Here is a 24,288-nt window from a genome sequence, read left to right on the forward strand (position 1 = left end):
AAAGTTGAAAAAAAAAATCCAAATAAAATGGAATAAAAAGACAAAATTCTTTTTCAGAACAACTAGTTACACATATTATTTTTGTTAACTAGTTTTTATTAACTATTTCTCTTAACTAAAAATAATTCTCTTAAACAGGCAAATAGGTCCAGAAAATCTAACAATCTAAGAGTTTGTTGCAAAGGTGAACAGAAAAAAGAGGATATTATCAAAGAATTCCAAAATTATCCTCAGAACTGAAGGATATGTGTGTCTTCAGTTGAAAGAGCCCAATGAGTGGTAAAAATAATTGGGGAGTGGAAGAAGGTTCATAATAAAGCATATCATCAGTAAATTTCAGAAAATCAGAAATAAAGAAATGGCTCAAAAATTTCTACAGAAAAAAAGATTATTAAAACAAGGTTTAGAACTCAGAATCAGTTATATATTTCTTAACAAGCAACACCAGAGTAGTGTTCTGAAAGCTGAATGTCATTTCTAACCCTGACTTCTATACCTAGTCAAACATTAAATTAAATCTGAAGGTAGAAGAATATAATTTTCAGACATGAAAGAGCTAAAAGAAATTCTTTTGCCATTTACTTTTCTTTTTAAATAGGAAAATAAGACAGTGAACTAATGGGTGAGAGAAAAAGATGTAGGATCTTGATGACTAAGAAATCCAAGTAAGGGAAGGGTACAGGGAAATCAAACAAACTTATGTCAAGGAAAAAAAAATTTACTATTCTATGAATCAACTCATTGAGTAAAATTAAGTCACTTTGTTTTCAAAATTAAAAACAAATCATACTGTGCACAACTATAGAATATGTACAAACTGAAAAATAATTCTGGATGGATCTGTTTAAGCTTTATGAATTAGACACTATAAAACTTGTGGAATGGGTTGGGGATGTAGTTGGTAGAGTGCTTGCCTCACAAGGTCCTGGGTTCAATCCCCAGTACCACAAAACAAACAAACAAACAAACAAACAAAAAACTTGTGGAATGAATATACCTTTTGGAATTGACATGTCATTATTATTATTTAGTAAGATCAGCAAGGAATCCAACACAATAACAGGTACCTATTACTACTCTTCCTTCAGCTAATATCTGATTCTTCCTAAGATTCATGATTTCAAATTCCATAGAGTGGCCTCTGCCTTAGTTTTCATTTACCTCAGTCAGGATGTCAGCAGGAACTCCAGTAGCCATTAGGATAGTGCAAAGCTGCTGCAGTAACCCACACTGGAACATAGCCTTCTGACAGCTACTGGTAGCACCAGGAGGGTTGGTAGGAGATACTAGTACCCGAACAAGCTATGAAAGAAAGAGAAAAAAAAAATTGATCTTTTAAAGATTTTTAAAGTTTGAGGCAAATCTGATCTATGTGAACAAGAGAATCTATATGAAGCATCCCCTCACCTGCTCAGCCAAATCATGCTCCCATGGCAACAGGGCTGTTAATAGTACTTATTATATTTTGTTATTTGCTTAAAGGTTGTCTCTTTCAGGTGATGGTGAACTCCCAGAGGGTAGCAACTGGCTTGATCATTTTCATATTCCAAACAACAAGCACAATATTTGTAATAATACATATTCAGTAATGAACAAATGATTATGTTATAGAATGGCATACCTCTTCAACTACCTAATAATAGAGCAGGACTGAAAACAAAATGGCCTGAGATATAACAAATACCCCTTAAACTGAAAATAAAAAGAAGGCTAAAACTAACAATTAGAGACATGGTAGAAGATTTGTGCATTAGGCGAGGAGTTGGCCTTGTTGATTGTTAATGATAATTAAATTCCTATAATACTACGATTACTCTGAACCTGAACATGAAATTTCAGAAACATGAAAAAAGTCACTCCAAATGACTGTTCTGGCATTGTTACGTCTTCAAAAAAAATTTCACATATATCCTGCATTATAAAATTAGAATTACATACATACCTGTGTACAAAATCTTATATAGCGAGACCAAGTAGGATATTTACAATATTTTGTTAACAACAAAGTGCAAGGCAAATGTTACCCATTATTCTTCTGCATGTAGAAGATATGAATGTAATCAATGACACAGAAGGGTAAACTAAAACAATTTTATTACTACAGATGGTGGATATCATATAGATTGTGATTTCACTAAGAATGGTAACTTTTTTGTGTGTGTGGAGGGGTAAACATAAAAGCAAAAGTGGGTTTGAAAAGCTGGAGAATAAAAGGCGACCAGATATCACTAGAACTTGGGGAAAACCTCAACTACTCATTACATTAGTAATGAACAAATTGATTATTTAGGAATTTCCACATTTGGATTATCAGACATTCTCAAAGAGGGTTAATTAGTAAATTGATGTTTAATAGATTTTAAAAAAGAGACCAACAACAAAACACTTTAGGATTACATACTAGTTCTTGTCCTTGGACTTTTCTAATTAGGCTACTTCTACTACTACTACTACTACTAGTAGTACTACTACTACTAGTACTACTACTACTACTACTACTTCCTTTTTAGTATTTAAAGCAAGTACCAGGCAGTGCATTTCCTGTCTAAATATTTCTGTATGCCTCTCTCCAACTGATAAAGATTTTTTAAATAAGAATCTTTAAAAACATAATCATGCCATTATTACATCTAAGAAAATCAACAATAATTCTTTAGTATTTATTAGCATCTGAGTATCTTTATTGATGATACAAATAAAGAAAAAGTAATTATCAAATTTCCAGATGGCAGCGAAGAATGGCTGAAAAAAGGAATACTTAGTAATAAGATAAAGGAAGATCTACTAACACTCAAATATGTGAATTACTGTCACAAGAACAGATTCCCTTTCTTCCTGAGAAGAATGGGGAAAAATTGTAGAAGATTGGTCAAGACAGATTTTGATTTAATATATGGATTAATGACTAAATTTTTTTCAAAAGATGCTTTCCCAAATTTTGATCTGAATAAAAGCCCCCAAGTGTGCCTGTATTCCAGGAGTTCAAGGCTAGCCTGGAAAACAAAGTGAGACTTAGTCTCTTAAAAATAAATAAATAAATAAATAAATAAATAAATGAAATCTCAAAGGAGCTCAATTTCACTTTTTAATGGCTTATAATTAAATCGTCATGATTATAACTCTGATGATGAATAATTCCAAAAAGGATGTATATACCCAAATGGGAAAACAATTGTGCATTTTCATTTGGTGTATAGTAGCTTGAAATACAAGCAACGCCAAATAAAGCTACATAGAAAGATTACTCTAACAAGATAATCTGTGGCTTGTGAAGTCATGAATGCACCAATTACTCAATCTTTGAGGTGAAAAAATATTAAAATAATCTCAGTTCCTTTGCAAAGTTTATATTCTGCACTGGTAGAGAGGAAAGCTGTAGTAAGCAAGGCACAGTTAGTTTATTCACAATTTTTTTTTTTTTTTTTTTTGAGATAGGGTCTCACTATGTTGCCCAGACAAGTCTTAGACTCCTGGGCCCAAGTGATCCTCCATGTCAGTCTCCCAAGTACTGGTACTGAAGATGCATGCCACTGTACATGAGCTAGCCTTTTCACTTTTTTGAAGTACAAAGGAAAAACAATCAACTCATATACCTAGAATACTATATTTTTCTGTTTATATGATGTACTCTCATCCAAAAAATTTGGTAAAATAGTACTTTACTTCATTACACTTTCTTCAAAATTCTTTACATAACACCAAAATCATAAAACAGGAACAGATTCTTCCCGCAGTGAGAATCTAAATTCTGGACAGGAAATTGTTTTTGCATACATATCATCAGATCCTTTCATTCTTTTTGTTCACATTTTGTTTGTTTTTGTGGTACTGGGGATTAAACCCAGTGGCACTCTACTACCAAGTTATATCCCCTGCCCTTTTACATTTTTTTCCCCTTGTAGGACAAGCTCCTGCTGAGTTGCTAAGGCTTCCCTTGAACTTGTGATCTTCCTGCCTTTACCTCCTTTGTAGTTGAGTGAGATTAAAGATGTGTGCTACCATGTGTGCCTGGCTCACATTTTGAAAATTTCTTTTCTAGAGGACTATCCCTTCTTAAGAAAGTAGTATTTAACAAAGACAATCAAGTGATCTTCTTTCTAAAACATAAAAATAATAAATTCTTGACATGTGTAATACTGACAGTGAAGACAGAAATGATGAAGTTAGGAATTGATTTTTTGACCATGCTCTCTGTTACAACACTTTTATAACAGTTTTTAGACATATTCTAAATGGGGTAATGACATAATTTATAATCCAAACCAGGACACCTTTGAAGTAAAAGAGGACATTAGTAGTAATTACAAAAAAGAATCCTGTCCTGGTAAACTGGGGCACATAGTCACCCTGATTATCAAACAGTGCTACACAGGCAACTCTGAGGACATGGAATGACATTCAACTCTCACTACAGAAAAGTGCACAATCTCATTTTGAGGTGTGTAACTGCAGAGATACTGGCACAATTCAGAGACATTCAAAGACCTATAACAATCACTAGAGAAAACATAAATTAGGAGGCTGGTACAAATTTAAGGATTTGGAGAAGAGGAATTCGAAAAAGGAGTAAACAAATCTAAGAACTTGCAAACTTTCTCCATATAGAAATCATTAGGGATCCTACTGTCCTCACCTTTACATCTCTCCTCACTAAGCATTAACCATGAAATTTAAATAAAATGACAGGTGATTTGATTTGTCAATTTAACTTGTATTAATCTTAAAATTAATTTACAATCAATTTTCGGGGGCATGGACATGATCATTCAGATCCTAGTATCAAGTGCTTATCTCTTAGTAAATGTTTACTGAATGAATTTATAGGAACTTAATATTCTGAAAATTAAAATTTATTACACTAAAGCCCTAATTAAAGAAAGTATATTTTAAAAATTCAGAAAAACAAAATTGTACCTATTATTTCCTAATGTAAATACCTATCAAGAAACTGTATGTCTGCATTTGCTTGAAAATAACATAGAGCAGGAAAAGAAGATGAAACAAAAACGTGAGAGTTAATAATTATCAAAGTTGAATGATGGCTGGATTGGGGGAAGGGATCTCTGGCTCTTAATATAACAGCAAATTTCCATATTAAAAGAATTTTTAAAGTCCACCTGAAACCAACTGAATACTTTGGATTTACCAAATGCAAGTAATCTCCTTTTCTTTAAAACAATCCCTGACAAAACTCTCATCACATTTATGTCTAAGGACAGTATACCTGTAGCATTAGATGTAGATTGGTCACTTTCTGTGCAGACCAGCCAGAATTTTCATCTCCAACTTCAAACCAAGGTTTCATACGTTGAATATAAGAGCCTTCTTTAAAAAAATTTTGATTGGAATTGTTGTTTTTTAACAAGTTTTGGAGCAGAATCAAACAATCCTCGACTACTATACCTAGGGAGAGAAGGTATAATGGAAGTGTTAAGGCTGATAATATCTGAAGGAAAGTTTGATTCCAAACATTTTTAAAAAGATAAATCTCCACTTAGCATCTCCTCAGTATGGAAAGGCACACAGCCTATTCTGACTCTTGATGGCAACAGGCCACAATCCATATGCTCTTTCTCAAGTCTCATGATGATCTTTTTTTTTTTTTTTTAAATTTTATTTATTTTTATTTGTCAATGGACCTATGTGGTGCTGAGAATCAAACCTGGGGGCCTCACATGCTAGGCAAGTGTTCTACCACTGAGCTACAACCCCACAATGCTCTTTTGACTTCAACGTCCAGCCATTCACTTACCACATTAACTCATACTTCTTATTCAAACTAAGCTAAAACATCATTTTTTCAGGAATGATTATCAAGACCCAAGGACCAGGTTAGCATCACCAGTTACATGCTCTTATAGTAGCTTGTTTTTATTGTTATTACATGTCTGTCTTTTTCCACTAGATTATAATTCACAAACACAGGAATTTGTGAATGCTCTACTTACTTCTATATTGTTGGCAAAGACAAGACATCAGGTATATACATAGTAGCTAACTATTAAATATTTATTGAATGAATCAATCATACCTTATTTGATCTCTAAGAAGTACCTGACATTGTTGTCTCTATGTCTCTTTTTTGAAACCTCCTTTCCCTTGGTTTCTAAAACACTACTTTCATCTGATTTCCCTATAGACTTCTGGCTATTCCTCAGACTTTGTTTTTCATGGTTCCCAGCTTTCATTGTTTCATGCTTTTCCCACTTCTCTACTTACAACATACTACCCTCTCTCTTAGGACAGTTTCATCCACACTAGTTTCATCTATGATCACAGTGATCCAACTGATCCCAACTTTACCAAATGCCAGATTAACCAGTGATTACCACCTTCTCTGTAAAGCTTATTGACTGATGCCAGGTGCTCACAACTGGTGGATTCCATTAGTATACCCACACTTTCCCTCCTACTAGTTGAGCTCCACATTTACAACATTAATGACTTTTTAAAAAATAGACTTTTCAAATGTTTTACAGAAAAACTGAGTGATAATAAAGTTTTCATATGTTCTCCCCTAATTTCTTCTATTTTTAACATTTTGCATTAGTGTGGAACATAAATATATAACACAAAAAATAAATATACAAGTGTATTTACATATACTTATATAAATAATAAACATTATATATTACATAATATAAATATATATACATATATTCACATATATATTTGTTATGGATATTAATCATATAAATAAATTTGTTATGGGTAAAGGGATAAATTGTTGAGGCTGGCCTTGCATGTTCAATTCTTCTACCTCAGTCTTTTTATATTTTTTTGAGACAGGATCTCAATAAGTTGCCCAGGCTGGTGTGGAATTTGCCATTCTCCTGCCTCATCCTCCGAAGTAGCTGGGATTATAGATATGTGCCACTGTTCCTGGCTATGTTTAGCTTTTTAAGAAACTGCACATCTTCCAAAGTAACTGTACTACTATGCATTCCTACTAGCAATGGGTTTCTATTTGTCTATGTCCTTGCCAGCATTTGTTGTTGTCCGTGTCCTGGATTTTCACAGGTGTGTAGTGATCTCAAGGTTTTAATTTGTAGTTCCCTAATGTGTATGATGTTAAGCATCTATTAACATGTTTACTTGCCATCTTCTTTGATGTGAAGTCATTCAAATCTTTTACCCATTTTTAAACTGTCTTGTTTTCTGAAGTTTTAAGAATTCTCGGTATATTTTGGATATGTATCCCAGTTCATGACCTTTCTATTCTCTCAACAGTGTCTTTTGCATAGCACAAGTTTTCAATTTTAATGAAGTCCCATTTATCAATTTTTTTCTTTCAAGGATCATGCTTTTTAAAAAAAAAATTTTTTAGATGTTGATAGATGTTTATTTTATTCATTTATTCATATGTGGTGCTAAGAATCAAACCCAGTGCCTCACAAATGCCAGGCAAACACTCTACCACTGAGCCACAACCCCAGCCCCAAGGATCATGCTTTTGGCATTTTATCTAAGAGTTAATTGTTTTTGTTCACAAATTTACAATGCTATTTACACAGGTTATTAATTAAATATTATGTAAACTGCAAAATATAAATGGGAAACAGGTGATTTTATGAAAACTAAATTTAAGTTTTTCTCAAAACTCAATGAAAGGAAGTCATTAAAAATATCTCCCTGGTTAAGATAATATGATTCTGAAAGACAAAGAAAGAACTGTAAAAATGGAATCTGCATTCCATTTTAAAGAAACCCAAATGCAAATCCTATATGATAAATTATAGGTGTGATGTAAATGATGAAAACTAATCAGTAGACTCACATTCAGAGAAAAAGTCCTGGTCTTAACTAAAAAGAATAACACATAAATATGTATTTTTATTTTATTACAGTGTTTAAGGTATACATTTTATATACTTTTTAAGAATCTCTGATTCAACCATCCTGATCTGTCCAGAGTACCAGCTACCTTACTTCATATTGCTGTGGATCCATACCTTATAAGGAGGAACCACTCTATCTGCCTTATACAGGACCACACATCTCCATTAAGTAAGGTCTGCATTTAAGACAATCTGATGGTTCTGAAGGAAAAAGACGTCAAAACTCTCACTACAACGGGCAGTCCTTTCATAAGGTGTACATGCAGTGAATATTAGAGCCTTTATGACCACCGTTAGTTACAAAGAGCCTTTCGAGGGGCTGGGGTTGTAGCTCAGTAGTAAGTAGAGCACTTGCCTAGCATGCGTGAGGCACTGCGTTCAATCCTCAGCACCACATAAATAATGTGTTCATCTACAACTAAAAATTAAAAAAAAAAAAAAAAAAAAAAAAAGAGCCCTTGGAACTTGTCTTAGCAACCATGACAACTTGCTAATTCTACCTTGCCTTAAAACACCGTTTTCTTCAAACATTTCCAAAGCATACACTTCTTTGGTCATCTATACTTTTCCATTTTTCATCTTTGTGTTCCCCATACCACATTTAATCTCCTTTCAAAAACTTTCATGATGCTGTCTCAATGATCTCAAATACAGATTAATTGAATCTGCTGTACCCTCAATTATTTCTTGAAATCTTCCTTTTCTTTAAGGAACTGGCTTTATCCTGTAACTGTTTTCAAGTAAAGGCAATTTGTGCTCAACTGTATGTACCTTAGAGTTGGGATGCCAAATCTTTGCTCCTCCCAGTTCAGTGTACTTTCCAGACACTGTAGTTCTTCTACTCTTATAAAAAAAAAAAAAAACAAAAAACTGTGCATTTGAGGTTCAGGGTATCTTGCTATACCATCTCTCCTTTTTTGTTGTTATTGTTGGCTGTACCATTTATTACCACTCCACTCCTCATGGTAGTTACTAACACATTTCTGGTCACTACTCTTTGTTCACTGAAAATATAACTGGCATCTTGCTCAAAGTTTTCTTTTTCTTAGTTCTGCTGTCATTCTTGATAATATTATAGTCAAAAATAACCCAACTAATGTTCTAACTAATGTTCTGTGGTCTCACCTTCAGTGACATTTCTCACCCTCTTTCTAAAGCCTCCTATCTTTCTGGATCAAGTATTCTCAGTTTATCTATTTTAGGGCTGAAACTTTCAACCTATCAACCAGACACTTTTCTCCCTTTTTGGAAACCCCTTTCTGTCTTTACTTTCTTCCTTACTGAGCTTAGATTATACAGATCCTCATTTCTTCCACTCCCTAGATAATACGCTAAATTCTCCTGTTTCACTATCTTTTCATAAAATCTTTCTGGAAAAGAACTAACCCCTTGAAAACTGACTTTTGTCTACATCTGCATCCAGGTAGCTGAATACTGCTGAGAGGAAAAGTCATATAATCAAGCACATACACCACCATAAAATCATGGTGAACACCGTTGGTGGGGCTGCACCCAGCGAATCTTCCAAATACTGTCATCAACTAGATCTCCTGTCTTTCAAAAGACAGTCTCTAACCTTCTCAATTAATTCTCAACCGTGTTGTCTTTCGCTCTCATCCTTTGAGTCTGCCTTCAACTCAACTTCCTGTCGACAAATCTGTGAAAGGACCTGCACCTTTACCTATGCTTTCAGAAGGACAGGGAAAATGTGGCCCAGTACTATCTGCTTTCCAGAAATGATGAAATACACCAACATAGATTGGAGAAGTCTAACAAATATTAAACAGGATAAGGAAAAAGAAATCCACACTCAACATGTCAGAATAAAAGAGGACCAAATATGAGTTCCCATTTCTCAAACTGTATTCCCTAGTAAGTTAAGAATTTAGTGAGAACTAAAGGAGTCTCCTCAAATAATCTCTTCATACTATACCTCCATCACTGTTCCCCTCCTCTGTAATAATGTCCAGTAGCCTCTCAAAAGCATTTTCAAAAGCAACAATTTTCTGGATTGCTCCATTGCTTCTTGTTAGTGCCTGTAGCAGTAACACACCCTTATGGAGAAGAAAGATAATGTTCAGTACATAAAAATATTTACAATACATTTTAAAATAAATGGCAGGAATTTCACAAGTTCTACTCCTTTACTTTATATATAGGGAAAATAAAGACAACGAAGTCATGTAAATTGCCTCCCTATGGTTATAAATATTTTCTTCCTTGCCTTGACTAGAATCCAGGTGTAACAATTCCCAAATATAAACTTATATTTATCAATCATTACAAAGTTTTCATTGTGTCTTAAGTGAGTTGCACATGATTCTCTTTCTCAAGAACACTGATGTACATGCTTATATACATGCTAGAAACACTACCACATTCTAGAAAAGTGCACAAATTCTTTTAAATATCTGGCCCCCAAATTCCTAAACTTGAGTCAAAGTCAACAGAAAAAAGAAAGATAAAAATGTGTGTATCATGAATGCCATGTTCAGCACAAGATAGTTCAAGGGAGTCTTTGCCTTTTAATTTTTTTCAGCTTGTTATTAGTTTATATAGTTTGCCACTTATTACTCTACAAAAACTCAACTTCCCTACTTATTACCCACTTCTGCTTATGTCAGTATCAAACAAGAAATATTTATGAGCCCCTAAGTACCCATGATGGTCAAAGAGATAGCAAATATTTATGAAAAAGCCGATAGTACTTCAAAAGAAGAGGAATACCAAAGAAGTACTTCAAAAGTCCCACAGAGTCAAATAAGAAGTTGGGTGTGAGTTGGGGAAAGATAAGTATTCACACAAGACAAAGAATGCCCATGGCCTTATTGGGCTTGTTCTATCATATTCCTTACTACCGAGCCTCAACATTAAGATGAGAGAGAAAGGCAAAAGTGATTATTTTTAGACATCAAATTCTCCAGCTTAATGCTTTTGACTTGAGTTTAACTGCTGACAAAGTGGAGAAGAAATACAGTAGAAAAAAAACATCTAGGCTCTGAGTTTGATAAGGTGGGTTTAGAAATTGGTTGCCCAATATTTACTAGTTGTACAAATGAAAGCAAATTATATAAATTCAGAGTTTCAGCATACTCATGTGTAAAACAGGACAATAATATATTATAGGGTTTTAAAATAAAGACTGAAGGAGATAAAATAATTTCTAAAGAACCTACTATATTTTAAGTTCTCAATACATGTTAGTTTCTTTTCCCCTTGAATAGATTTATTAAAACTAAAGAAAATACAGCTGTAAAACATGTAAAAACCAAGAATCCAGACATTGTAACAAAAATAAAACTTAATCCCTAATCATAAAATTAATATAAATTAAGAGAAAATCATTTTATCTATCTCAAATAAAAACTGAGGACAAAAGGTTAGAGATAGAAAAAAAGATGGAGAGTTAAAGGAAAATGATAGATAACACAGCTCTCAATATATATATATATATATATATATATATCAATCAGGGGTGGGATGTAGGTCAGTGAGTGATAGAGGTCTTGCCCATCATGTGTGAGGACCTGGATTCAGTCCCCAGCACCACAAAAAAGGCAATTTTATGCCTGCAAAGGAAAATATATGATATTCAAGAAAAGGCACTCCAACTTCCTATTGGATGGATGCTCATTTTAAATAAGACAATTCTTAACAAGTAATACTCAAATATTAAAGAATAAAAATCTTTATTATAAATAGAATTACTATAATTTTACCATTTATAATATTGCACTGACATAAAAATATAAAATTTTAATTAAGTTTTAAAACTTGAATACATCGGCTAGAAGTCAAGAGTTTTATTTCTACTTTGCCACTAACCAGACATTATGAAATTAAGAGCAATCCAAGTGATAGTCACTAGAATTTAGCATGAGAAAGAACGGGGCCAGGACCAACAAATATAAAGATGAATGAGATATGGCTAACAATAAGTCCCTTGGTTTTTTGAGGCTCTTGGGCTTCTGACTGCAAATATGGAGATTGAATTTAAAAAGATTTTTCCAATTGCTATTACAATTTTGTTTGTGTGTGTGTGTGTTTGTGCATGGTGCTGGGGAACAAACCCTGAGCCTCTTGGAAGCTAGGCAAGAGTTGTACCACTGAGCTACACTCCTAGTCCCTTTTTTATTTTATTTTGAGACAAGGCTCACTAAAATGCCCAGGGGGAAGCCCAAACTTGTGATTCTCCCACCTCAGACTCCTGGGTAGCTGAGATTACAGGTGTGTACCACCATGTCCAGCTTATTTCAGAGTTCTGATCAAATTGTAGGTAACAAAAGAGAAAAAAGTTCAAGCAACAAAGCAATATAGTATCAATATAGCTTAGGGCTAGAGGTTTAGTTCAGTGGTAAGTGCTTGCCTAACATGTTCAAGGACCTGGGTTTGATTCCCAGCATAGCAAAAGTAGTAAGTACCTAAATAAATAATAATCAGATATTCAGATTTATATGTAAATATTAAAATAAACCAGAGCAAATCATGCTATATAGTTCAACAGATATTACCAGGGAAAATCCTTTAAAATTAAATGAGGGTGAAATGCTATGCTAAGCTTACACAGTTAACATCTAGAAATATTTCCTCTATTTTTTAGGAGTAAAAAGGAAACTCTGAAGGTAGAGTTCTGTGTGAAACAACCTTTTGGAATAGGGTAGAAGAAATCTTAAACTTGCAGAGGGAATAAATGTGAATAGCCAAATAGTTTGTCTATTCTAAAATATGGGATAAGAAGAAAACAGAAATAATGTGGTCTGTTTAAAAGATTGATTATCACCCCAATCTTCCAAATCTAATTTTTTATAATCCATAAGGGTTAAAAAAAAAAAAAAAAAAAAAAAAAGGTTTTATTTGCAAGAGAGATAAAAAACACCTGTATATTCTTGGATTTTTTTTCAAATTTAACTTACATCATTACGTATAACTTCCCTGGAATCTGCCAGTAAGTCCATTAGTCTGGAAACACCTAGAATACAGAATCAAGAGAAAAATACTGGCAGACTAAAACTATGAACAATGATTCCATTTATAACTTATTAGAATACCATTTTAGTCACTTTCTCTAGGAAATGATCCTCATATTTTAAACAAAAACTATACTGGGAAGATAAATCACTTACCCATTGGACTGACTAAAATAATCTGTTGCACCTGAGGCCCTAGTTGTTTTAAAAGAGAAGTCAGAAGCTTCACACCAGGCCAACGGACATGGAAATCAAACTCCTGCAATATAAGAATTTAAAATATTGAACATCTATAATTCACATTTCAAGAAAAACATTTTCCTCCTGACAACAGTGGTACCAGAAAGTAAAGTTAAAAATGAAATTGTAGAAAACTTTTAAAAAGAAACAGGTGAGGATTGAGCTCAGTGATATAATGCTTGCCTGCATATGCAGGGCCCTGCGTTCAATCCCCAGTACAGAAAAAAATAAAAATAAAAGTAGTAAGTAAAAAAGCAATACAAAGTTAATGTAAATCTACTAAACTAACTAAAATGTTAGTGATGAAATAAAACAGTATTTTGTAAAAATAGAAATAAGATGCAGATAGTATTTTAATAGCTTATATATTTCTTGAAACATGCATATGGATTTCTTGCATGCATGCATGCATGTGGAAGTATGATACAACAAAATTTTAAAATTTTGCTTCCTCAATAACACCCAAAGAAGCAACAAAAGAAGCTTATTAAGATGACAAAAATATCAAGGTTCCCTATTTACCTCCAATAAAGATAACAGGAGAGTGACATTTTCTTGCTGCTTAATGAAAATTTCTGTAAACTGGCTTCCCAAATCCTCACTCTGTCTTGTGGAATTTTCTTCTGTAACATTCAAAAATAAAGTACTTCAACATGACACTATGTTATTTTAAAGTAGCCTTTTATTGAAGAGTTAAGCAGAAACAATATTTTTGGTATTTAAACAATTCCATCCTGAAACAGTATGGCTGGTAGCAAAATCACAATTATGATGGAAAGCTTTATTCTTAAAATAACTTTCGATGCCATTTAAATTATTTAAATATATTTTATTCTTTAAACGTTAAAATATGATTATCTGAAGATACTTATATATTCACATTTTCTGAAGGATATTAAGTTAAACTTATGTTAGGGCAAGGGAACTGTTTGGGGTAATAAAAATATTCTATCTTAAATGTGGTAGCAGTTACACTACTGAATTCTTTTGTCCAAACTCACAAGATAAACTTCAAAAACTAAATTTTATTATGTATGAATTATACCTCAAAATTCCCTTACAATATTACTGACATATAGTCCTTGATGACTATTACTATGTTGAATAATTTGATTGTAAATTAAACAAGTCATATGCAGATTCCTTAGTACCTTTTCCACATATAAAACTAATTTTGCAATAAAATCAGAATCTAACGTTAAATTTCTCATTTATCCTTTAAAATATTTTCTATCTGTTCTTACTGTTTAAAAGTCTTTTTATTATTTCAATATTCTTTGTCAAAAAAAAAAAAAAAAAAAAAAAAGGAGGGGCTGGGGAGATAGCTCAGTCGGTAGAGTGCTTGCCTTGTAAGCACAAGGACATGGGTTCGATCCCCAGCACCCAAAAAAAAAAAAAGGCAAAGGATCACTAAAACTAGAAGCAACAATGTCAAAAGCAAATTGTCACTTAAGATCTGCCTACATTATAAAATCCATTTAGAGATGGCAAATATACTATTCCCCATTCCCTCACTCATACCAGTTGATTGATCAGAGCCTCTATTAAACATCAGAAGCCTTTTACATGTATTGCTCCGGGCAGTGATGATAAACCAGTGGAGCTGGCAGTAAAAATCAAACCTGTTTACTATTTTACTATTCCTCAGAAATTTTTTTTTTTTTTTTTTTTTTTTTTTTTTTTTGTGGTGCTGAGGATTGAACTCAGGGCCTTAGTGCTTGCGAGGCGAGCACTCTACCAACTGAGCTATCTCCCCAGCCCCTCAGAAAATTTTTTAGATGTGATATTTAAAAATTAAAATAGAGTAGAAATGGGAACAAAAATCTAGCAGATGAAAGAAAAAGCAAAATAATCAATAGTGACAGTGATAATCCTATTTAATTATTTATAGAGGAAAAAGACCAAAAGGATAAAAAGGTTTTTAAGTTTGATTAAGTACCATATATAGTAGGCTGATAATTTAGAAACTCTAAAAATATTTCTCCTGTATCTGTAAAATAAATTACTAAGTCTTACAACTATGTTTTTAAGCAGAAAAATACTTCAGTTTTAAAAAAATTACCCTGTCTGCTATGTTGAACATAGACTGTCAGAAAGCAAGGAACAGGGTAAAAGATAAGGAGGCAATAAGTATGGGAAGAGGTAAAAGTAGTTTATTAGGAGTCATAATTTTTATGAAAATAGAGGAAATAAGATTTGCTGATATATTGCATAGAAGGATGTAAAAGGCAGCAGTGGGTGAAGGAGAGGGGAAGGAAAGGTGATTCCAAAGGTTTTGGCCTGAAAAATGTAGTTGCCATCTTCTGAGATGAAAACCACTGTGTGAGAAGCAGGTTTGGAGCAGAGAATACCAAAGTTAGTTTTTAACATGCTAAGTTTGAGATACCTCACAAAAATCCAAATGGATATATCAAATAAGCAGTTGGATAAATATAAGAATAAATGTCAGTGGACAGATCTGCATTGGACACACGCATTAGAATGGCAACCATAGAAATAATATTTAAAGTCACAAGATTTGGGTGACAAAAGGCATCTACGAAAAGCATATCTAACACCACACTTAATGGTGAAAGATGTAATGTGCATTCTTCATAATTCTAGTCAAGACTGTACTGAAGATCCTAGACAGTGCCATAAGACATGAAAAAGAAATAAAAGGCATACAGAATAGAAAAAGAAGTGAAACGGTCTTATGTATAAGTGACATGCTTGTCTATGTGGAGAATCTTAAAGAATCTACAAAAAAAGAAATAAGAATAAGTAAGCTTAGCAGAATAAAGGGATAAAAGGTCAATATGCAAAATCAATTATATCTCTATATAACAGCAATGAATAACTAGAAACTGAAATTTTAAAAATAGTTGTACCAACATCAAAAAGAATAAATTGGGTAAAAAATGTGTACAACTTATAATGTGAAAACTCTAAAACACTGCTGAAGAAGTTAAAGAAATGCTAAATAGAGGTACTGTGTTATCTCACAAGGCATGATATAGTTAAGATGTCAGTTTTCCCCAAATGGGTGTACAGAAGTCAACAGAATCTCAATCAAAATTTCAACTGGCCTTTCTCATTGAAGTTCACAATCTGATTCTAAAACTGGTATACAAATGCAAAGAATCTGTCAAAACAATTCCACAGAACAAAGTTTATACTACATAATTTCAGGATCCACTATACAGCTACAGTAATTAAAATAGTGCTGAATAGGCAAAAAAATAGATAACACAGATCAACAGAAGAAAAGAGAAAGTTCAGAAATAAACTCATTTACTCAAAATGGATTATAGACTTAAGAGGAAAACTAGAAGTGGATCAGGATTTAAGTGTAAGTTAAAACTACAGGGGCTGGGGTCGTAGCTCAGTGGTAGAGCACTTGCCTAGCATGTGGGAGGCACCTGCCTAGCATGCGTGAGGTCCCACATATAAATAAATTAAATGTCCACTGACAATTAAAAAAAAAAATTAAAAAAAAAAAAGGGTTAAAACAACTAAATTTCAAAGGAAAACATAGGGGGAAATCTTTAGTAAGCTGAGATCTGGCAAATATTTTGTAAATAGGATACAAAAAGCCTAAATCATAAAGGAAAAAAAAAACTGGTAAGATGAAGATAATTAAATTTTAAAATTTTGCTCTTCAAAGGACAATGTTAGAAAATGTCGCACACTGAAAAATGTTTGGGAAATATGTAAATGAGAATTTTCATGTAGAATATGTAAAGAACTACTACAACTCAAGTGTAAGACAAACCAGTAAAAAACAGGACAAAATTTAAATATAACACTTCACTGAAGAATAAAGAAGGTATGGATGGAAAAAATAAATAAATAAATCACATGAGAAATTGTTTAACCACATTATTCATTAGATGAATACATATTAAAATTACAAGCTAATAGAATTAAAAAAATAAAAATAAAAACAAACAAAAAAACCTGATCATACCAAGTGTTGAAGAGTATATGGAAGAACTGGAACTCACACATTACTGTTGGAAACGTAAGATGTTACTTCTTTGGAAAATGCTTTGGCTGGGTGTGGTGGTGCCCGCCTATAATCTTAGCAACTCAGGAGGCTGAGGCAAGAGGATCACAAGTTCAAAGTCAGCCTCAGCAACTTAGCAAGGACCTAAGCAACTGAGTGAAAGCCTATCTCAAAATAAAAAATAAAAAGAGCTGGGAATGTGACTCAGTGGTCAAGTGCGCCTGGGTTCAATCACTGCTACCAAAAAAGAGTTATATAGCCACGCACAAAAAAAAAGGAATGCCCTACTGAAATATAACATGAGTTAAAAAGAAAAAACACTGAGTGAAAGAAGCCAGATCCCCCCCAAAGAACACACTGTATGATTTCATTTATAAAATTCTACAAAAATATAAGCTAATCTACAGTTACATAAAGCACATTTGTGACTGAATGGGGGCAAGAAGGAAGAAGGATGGATTACAGAAGTTAAGTTCACTATTCTGGTAGTGGTGCTGATGGTTTCACAAGTATACATACACCAAAATCAAACAAATTGTATATTTATACAAGTGCAGTTACTACATATTAATTATACTTTGATAAAGCTGTATGTGTAGGAAGAAAATGAAGTAGAGATACTAAGTGAGAACTTGACTATACAAGTATATGAATATAAAATGTATATTATTTCCACGGACAGGTCTGGATCAGCAATACACATTTGAGAATGGTAAACATATCAATGATATCTGAAATCACCAGAACAGAAGAGACTGCCAACGGAGAGAAAAGAGAAGAAAAACTTTTGTGTCCTGGGGCATTTCAATATTAACAGGTTGGGGAAATGAGGAGAAAAAATGCAAAGGAGATGAAGAAAGAGTAGCCAGTGAGATAAGAAGACAACCAGGGGACTATGAAGTCTGAGAAACAAATGAAAAAACAAATGCCTCAAGAAAAAAGGGTTGATCAACTCTAAAATATTTTCAATTCTTTTAAAGTTATTATTAATCAGTACTATCATCCAAATGTGAAAGATGCTAAAAAATTCATGTTATAATATTTGAAGAAACTTGCTTTTTGTAAAGGAGTCCAGATATTGATATTTTATTTTATATTTATATTTTTATGATAAGAATTGCATGCAATCTAAAAAAAAGAGTAGTTATTTGTGTTTATGATGGTTTGCATTCTAAATAAAAATAAATTCACTGTATATTATTTAACATTAGCATACTATTAATTTTTTGTCCTTTAAGTTTTATTTCTTAAATTAGTGGTAGCTTCAGAAGTATTGTTTGGGGAAGCAGTAACTATTTCTACTTCAGGAAAAACAGGTAGAGAAGATGAAAGGATCAAAAAAGAATACAAAATGAATGTACTTAAAAAGCTATAATTAGGATTGGTTATCATAAAGATAGAGGGAAGTTCCTGGAGTAGATGGAGGAGACTGAGAGGGAGGGAGGAGAGACGAGAGAGGGAAGAAATGTGAAATGAATTTAACAAAATCATGCTATGTGTATATATAAATATACCACAGATAATTTTACCTTCAAGTATATGTAAAAAGCACCAATCAAAAATAAATAAGTAGGGGCTGGGTTGTGGCTCAGTGGTAATGTGCTTGCCTAGCACCTATGAGGCACTGGGTTTGATCCTAATCACCACATAAAAATAAATTAATAAAATAAAGGCACTGTGTCCATCTACAACTAAAATGAATGAATGAATGAATGAATAAATGAATGAAAAGATCAGTAGAGGATGGTGCATAAGGGAAGAAGAATGGGGACTGAAATAAAATTCCATAAATGTATGACTTTGTCAAAATAAACACAACTACTATGTATATCTATAATGTTCTGATAAAAAAATAGATTAAAAATTTTTTTAAAAAAAGCAATCATTAGGATACTTCATGTCCATTGATGTGGTGAGGATATTACGTTAAGGTGGCAGGGACTTGATTCTACAAAGTCCTAAAATTAATCATAAGGAAGCCTAATACTTAAACATTACTAGAGTGGATTCAAGGAACATTCTAGCTATGGATCTGCATAAAGGATTTCGTATTGTTCCTTTGGGAGCTGATAAACTTCTGTGTTTTAATTATTAGCATACTCTGAAAGTAAACTCATGTTTAGTAAATTATGACTTTCAAAGCTCAAAGGTGAATTAGAATTGGACCTGGAAAAAACACTAGTTAAATAGCAAGAACTGCATACCCTTTGCATTTATTTGCAAATTGACATGATGGAAAGGTAATCTATGAAGAAACTGAAAAAGATGAGTATATAGGAGCTGATAAAACCTTTTGAAAATTTCCCTCTTTATAATCAGCTATGAATAGGAGCACTGTTTCCCAGTGTGGTAAAACCACATAGCCAATAAAATCTTTCAAGATTTGGTAGGATAATGGGTCTCTTTGTAAAGCCACCCCAGAGCCCAAAGAACCATGGTTATGGGGTAGATCATACCAAGAACAAATCTCTAGCTAAATTCTAATAAAATTTTATATATTAGACAAAATTTAATGAAAGTAGTTCATGGAGAATACATATGATAAATGAAAAAAAGCCCTCCAAATACATGAGAAATCTGTAGATTTCAGAGTTCCCATTCATAGTTGATTATAAAAGACAAGTAACAATATGCAGGTCATGGTGGTGATACTTGTATTCCCAACTACTAGGGAAGATGAGGCAAGAGGATCTGTTAAGCCCAGGAATTTGAAGCCAGTCTGGCAATACAGTGAAACCCCATGTCAAAAACAAAACAAAATGAAATAGAGCAAAACAAAACAAAAGCAATGAAAAGACAAATACTACATTCTCTACCCCTTAAAATTATCTCTCTAGTATTTTTCAAAATTCAGAATATGTGGCTTTTATTTTTTTTTAGGGTGCTGGGGATCGAATGCAGGGCCTTTGTGCTTACAAGGCAAGCACTCTACCGACTGAGCTACCTCCCCAGCCCCGATATGTGGCATATTAATAGGCACCTGATGAAAGCAAGCACCTGTAGAAAGTATCTTGGGATTACACAAAGTTGAACAGGCTTCTTCACTGCAGGCTTCTCAGTGCTTACTACACGTGGGTAAATTCTGTAGTGCTTCAGAAAGGAATACGGCATGTTATGTTTATAATTATGAATCCCTTTTAATTTTGAGCACTCTGTGAAACCTTTGTGCTACACTTTGAGGAATGCAGGTCTAATAGTCCAAAAAGTTTAATTCAATGTTTGCACTGAGCACAAGCTAACAACCTAGCAAGGAGTTAATCTTTGATTTACTCTGTAGATGTATCATATGAAATACTATACCTTATCAGTATATAGTTTAAGATCTACATATATCATTAAGTACATAATTAAGATCTACATAAGGATCATAAGATCTACATAAGGATTAATGGTTCTTTATACTGTTTAATACTGTCAATTATTAAAAAAGTGTTGGTGAGATATACTCAACTTCTTTTAAGTCATTTTCATATGACATCATTTTCAACTTTAACAGAGTCTCCCAAATTAGCTAAGCAATTAAGTTAATACACAAAACTTTTAGTGTAGTGGCAAATCAAGCTAAAACTACCATAAGGTACTACTTATAAAACTTATAAACCAAAACTACAGCCACTAGAAATTGAATTATATATATACATATATGTGTATATGTACATACATATATATTTATATAACATGCCTACATATATACATAATATATATATATATATACACACATATACACACACACAGGTAGGAGACACTCTCTCATCCAGTATACTATATTGCAAATCTTAGAGCTGTTTATTTTTTACATGCTATAGTTTATTATTATACCTACTTATTATAAACTGTCAAAGTAAATGATCAGTGTAAGACAAGTGAAAAAATAAAAATGAAATGGTCCCTTGTTACCACAATGAAAATAAGCTTGATATAGATAAACAAAATCAAAGACTACATTTTTTTAAATCTATATTTCTCCAGACATTTTTGAGGCCTTTTAATACAACTGTAGATACATTTATTCTTAAAAAGTATTTAGGGGCTGGGGAGATAGCTCAGTCGGTAGAGTGCTTGCCTTAGAAGCACAAGGCCCTGGGTTCGATCCCCAGCACCCAAAAAAAAAAAAGTATTTACAGTTGTACTTTTTTTCCTGAAATGTGGACAGTATTTTAAAATTATAACTGGACCTTCTGTTAGACCTCCACCCCATACCAAGTTCACAACCCACATTATGGAGAACAAAATTGCTTTATAAAATGAGATGCTCCAAAAGTAGTCCTAATTAAGAGAAAAGGAATATAAAGTAATCTTTTACCTGTGGTCAATCAGTTAAACAAATATGTTTTTTAATGATTGTCTGAACCTTCTATAAACCAGTTATGTAAATTATGCAATTTAATAATCTAGTCAGAAAAATGAAAAATAAAGTTGGCTACAACTTATTCAATTAGAAATCTATGGAATACCTGAAAAAAGACAGTAAGAAAATACCATCTTCTCTTAACTGGATGATACTGTATAAAGTACATAGTCTCTGAGCTTTCATTTTCTCATCTTTATAAAAGAAAAAAAAAAACCTACCTCACAGGCTGCTATGAGGATTAGTAGGATAACGAACATGAAAGGACTCTGCAAATTTTAAACTCTTTACAAATATGATAAAACAATAATAGAAAAAACAACTATTAATTTGTACTATCCAAAAAGGAAATGGCTTAATGAGAGTCCAGGTACACTGCTCTGGTGTTTTCTGATTTCAAACAAGGGATTCAAATGTTAGAAAAGGCAATGCCACATAGAGTAAGTTAGTTTCTTTGCTGTTTTTCTGTTAGATATAGGCAACTTTGTTATGTACCATTTTAAAACTATTTCGTTCTTCCTTTAAAACTGTTAAGTATCTCAGGAAAATTAGTAAAACAAAACAAGATAAAACTTGGTTATTTTAATTATGAGGAAAAGAAATATTGTTAAAAGTAAACAGAACTTGAAACATACCATCAAAGTACTAATGAATTCTATGAATTAATGTAAAAAATGTCAGTAACTAGAATATTATTGTGCATGCATTATTTTAAAGGGACAATATCAATATATAAGTAGTCTCTAAACTGGAATATCTTCCAGTTCTTATTGAATATAGATAGGTAAATATGTATACATAAGTACGAATGTATACATATTCAAATATTATTTTTAAATAAACTGTCAATTTTTTGGAAGTGCAAACAAAATAATTTAAGATAAATTGTCCTACAAGAGAAAATATATTAATTTTACTTTAAAAAGCCCTAGAATATTTTTTGTGTGTGTGTTCTGAACAGCAAACACATTTAGTAGTGATAACAGTAACTTAAGATTATCAAATATTCTTCTTCAATTAAGGAATTCTGACACAGTGAACCAAATCTCAGTTTTCATCAGCTAGAAGAAACATCATTTGACAGTGTCCTTTTATATTATTAAAAATTATGCCTAAAAGCATCATGCATATGTAAATACAATCTATTACCTTCAAAATCATCTGGAAAAGTAGACAAAAGTAAATAAATGACAAGTAGGTAATAAAACAGCTTTTTAAAAATGTAGTTGTATACATATAAAATAGCTTAAGAAAGAAAAATAAGAGACTCATACTCATTTTAAGTCAAATAGCTAAGACATCCTAAAGATACAGCATATGCTACATCTTTAGGACAATGAGGCAGATTTATCACTAAATTAAAGGGTTATAAAATATCTTCAAGGAAAAGAACTTTAAAATAGAGTTCATTATGTCAACTAAGAATTAACTTTTGATGAAGCAGTAAAGAGAAAGTATCAACAACTAAAGGATATATTTCTCAATATTTAGTTTCTAAAAATTGATTCACTGAGTAAATTTTCAGAAGAAATATCCTAGAAAATTTGATTCTACTACTGTTTATATAAAATAATTGCTTTTCCTGTTTTAGCCTAAGAATTTTTAGATGCCAAATTAAAAATAAATAGCCCAAATTCAAAAAAGAAAACAGAAAAAGCAGGTACTAAACATGATTATATCAAAGTTTAAAACAAAGGAAACTACCTAACTACAAAATATTGTTACTATACACTTTCTTTTTAAAGAGAGAAGTTATCCCTTGCATACAACTAGAAAAAGCTACATTTCTAATATGAAATAACTAAGAAAAAAATAAAAAAGAAAGTTTTTTCCTTTAGCATGTTCAAACAATTGTGTTGTATTTCATTTTCTCATCTTAGAAACAACTAGGAGAAATAAGGATCTTTTTTTTCAAAGTGTCTTCTTGTGTGCTGGATCTAAATATTGTTAAGTGACCAATAACCTTTTTTTCCATGGGTACCAAATTATGTTTACTAAATATTTTTCAACCCTGAGAAATTAATAGTTAAGTTGTAGGCTAGATATCAGAGAAAATTTATGAGAAAGCATATTTAAGTCTAAGGAACTGAGGTTATTCAACACAATCCCATTTTAAATGTTCCTATCACTAGTATTCTATGAAATTTATATCTACATGTATTTCTGCTCTACTTTTAAATAAAATATGAGCAAGATCAACATACATCTACATTTCTTTATGCTTTGTCTACTCAGAATTTTAACATAATATTGATACTGAATATAAATATCATTTTATAAATCTAATCAAATAAACAATATCAACATATAAGTAGTCTCTAAACTGGATTATCTTCCAGTTTTTGTGAGTGTTTGTGTTTGTGTGTGTGTGTGTGTGGTGCTGGGGATTGAACCCAGGGCCTTGTGCATGAGAAGCAAGCACTCTACCAACTGAGCTACATCCCCAGCCCTACCTTCCAGTTCTTATTCAATACAAATAGGTAAATATGTATACATACATGTGTGTACATATTCAAATATTTTAAAATAAATTGTCTAAAATTTTATTGTATAAAATATTATTACTAAATTATGGTGTTTCCAGATCAAAAAAAATATATATATATATAATTACTTTATATATTTTGTAACATATAGAATAAAATATATAGACTTTCAGTCAAGCATTTCACAAAGTGTCAATAAAATAAACAACAGACTACCTTCTACCTTAAGTATGCAAATATTTTGCTTTTTGCTTTTTTTTTTGGGTGGTGGGGAAGGTACCGGGATTGAACTCAGGGGTACTTAACCACTGAGCCACGTCCACAGCCCTATCTTTTGTATTTTATTTAGAGACAGGGTCTCACTGATTTGCTTCCACCCTCACTTTGGATGAGGCTGACTTTGAACTCCCAAGCTGCTAGG

The 24,288-nt window shown here is 32.3% G+C and overlaps 1 protein-coding gene and 1 non-coding gene across 5 annotated transcripts in view; both read right to left on the reverse strand.

Moving 5' to 3' along the window:
* The window catches only part of Uso1 (USO1 vesicle transport factor), a 71,148-nt gene that overhangs the window by 21,891 nt on the left and 24,969 nt on the right, over positions 1-24,288 (reverse strand). For 2 of the 4 annotated variants that reach the window (XM_047565778.1, XM_047565776.1), the window contains exons 5-11: positions 22,531-22,542; positions 13,568-13,668; positions 12,962-13,064; positions 12,752-12,807; positions 9,772-9,892; positions 5,225-5,403; positions 1,162-1,302 (exon numbers count right to left, since the gene is read on the reverse strand). In XM_047565778.1, coding sequence (XP_047421734.1) covers positions 1,162-1,302; positions 5,225-5,403; positions 9,772-9,892; positions 12,752-12,807; positions 12,962-13,064; positions 13,568-13,668; positions 22,531-22,542 — 713 coding nt within the window. The remainder of the gene's footprint in view (positions 1-1,161; positions 1,303-5,224; positions 5,404-9,771; positions 9,893-12,751; positions 12,808-12,961; positions 13,065-13,567; positions 13,669-22,530; positions 22,543-24,288) is intronic. The other 2 variants (XM_047565777.1, XM_047565779.1) reach the window with 1 other exon arrangement.
* Positions 23,753-23,826, reverse strand: Trnae-cuc (transfer RNA glutamic acid (anticodon CUC)). The gene has a single exon. It is a non-coding gene; the product is annotated as a tRNA-Glu (tRNA).

This window comes from Sciurus carolinensis, chromosome 10 (assembly GCF_902686445.1).
Source record: "Sciurus carolinensis chromosome 10, mSciCar1.2, whole genome shotgun sequence".
Taxonomy (NCBI): domain Eukaryota; kingdom Metazoa; phylum Chordata; class Mammalia; order Rodentia; family Sciuridae; genus Sciurus; species Sciurus carolinensis.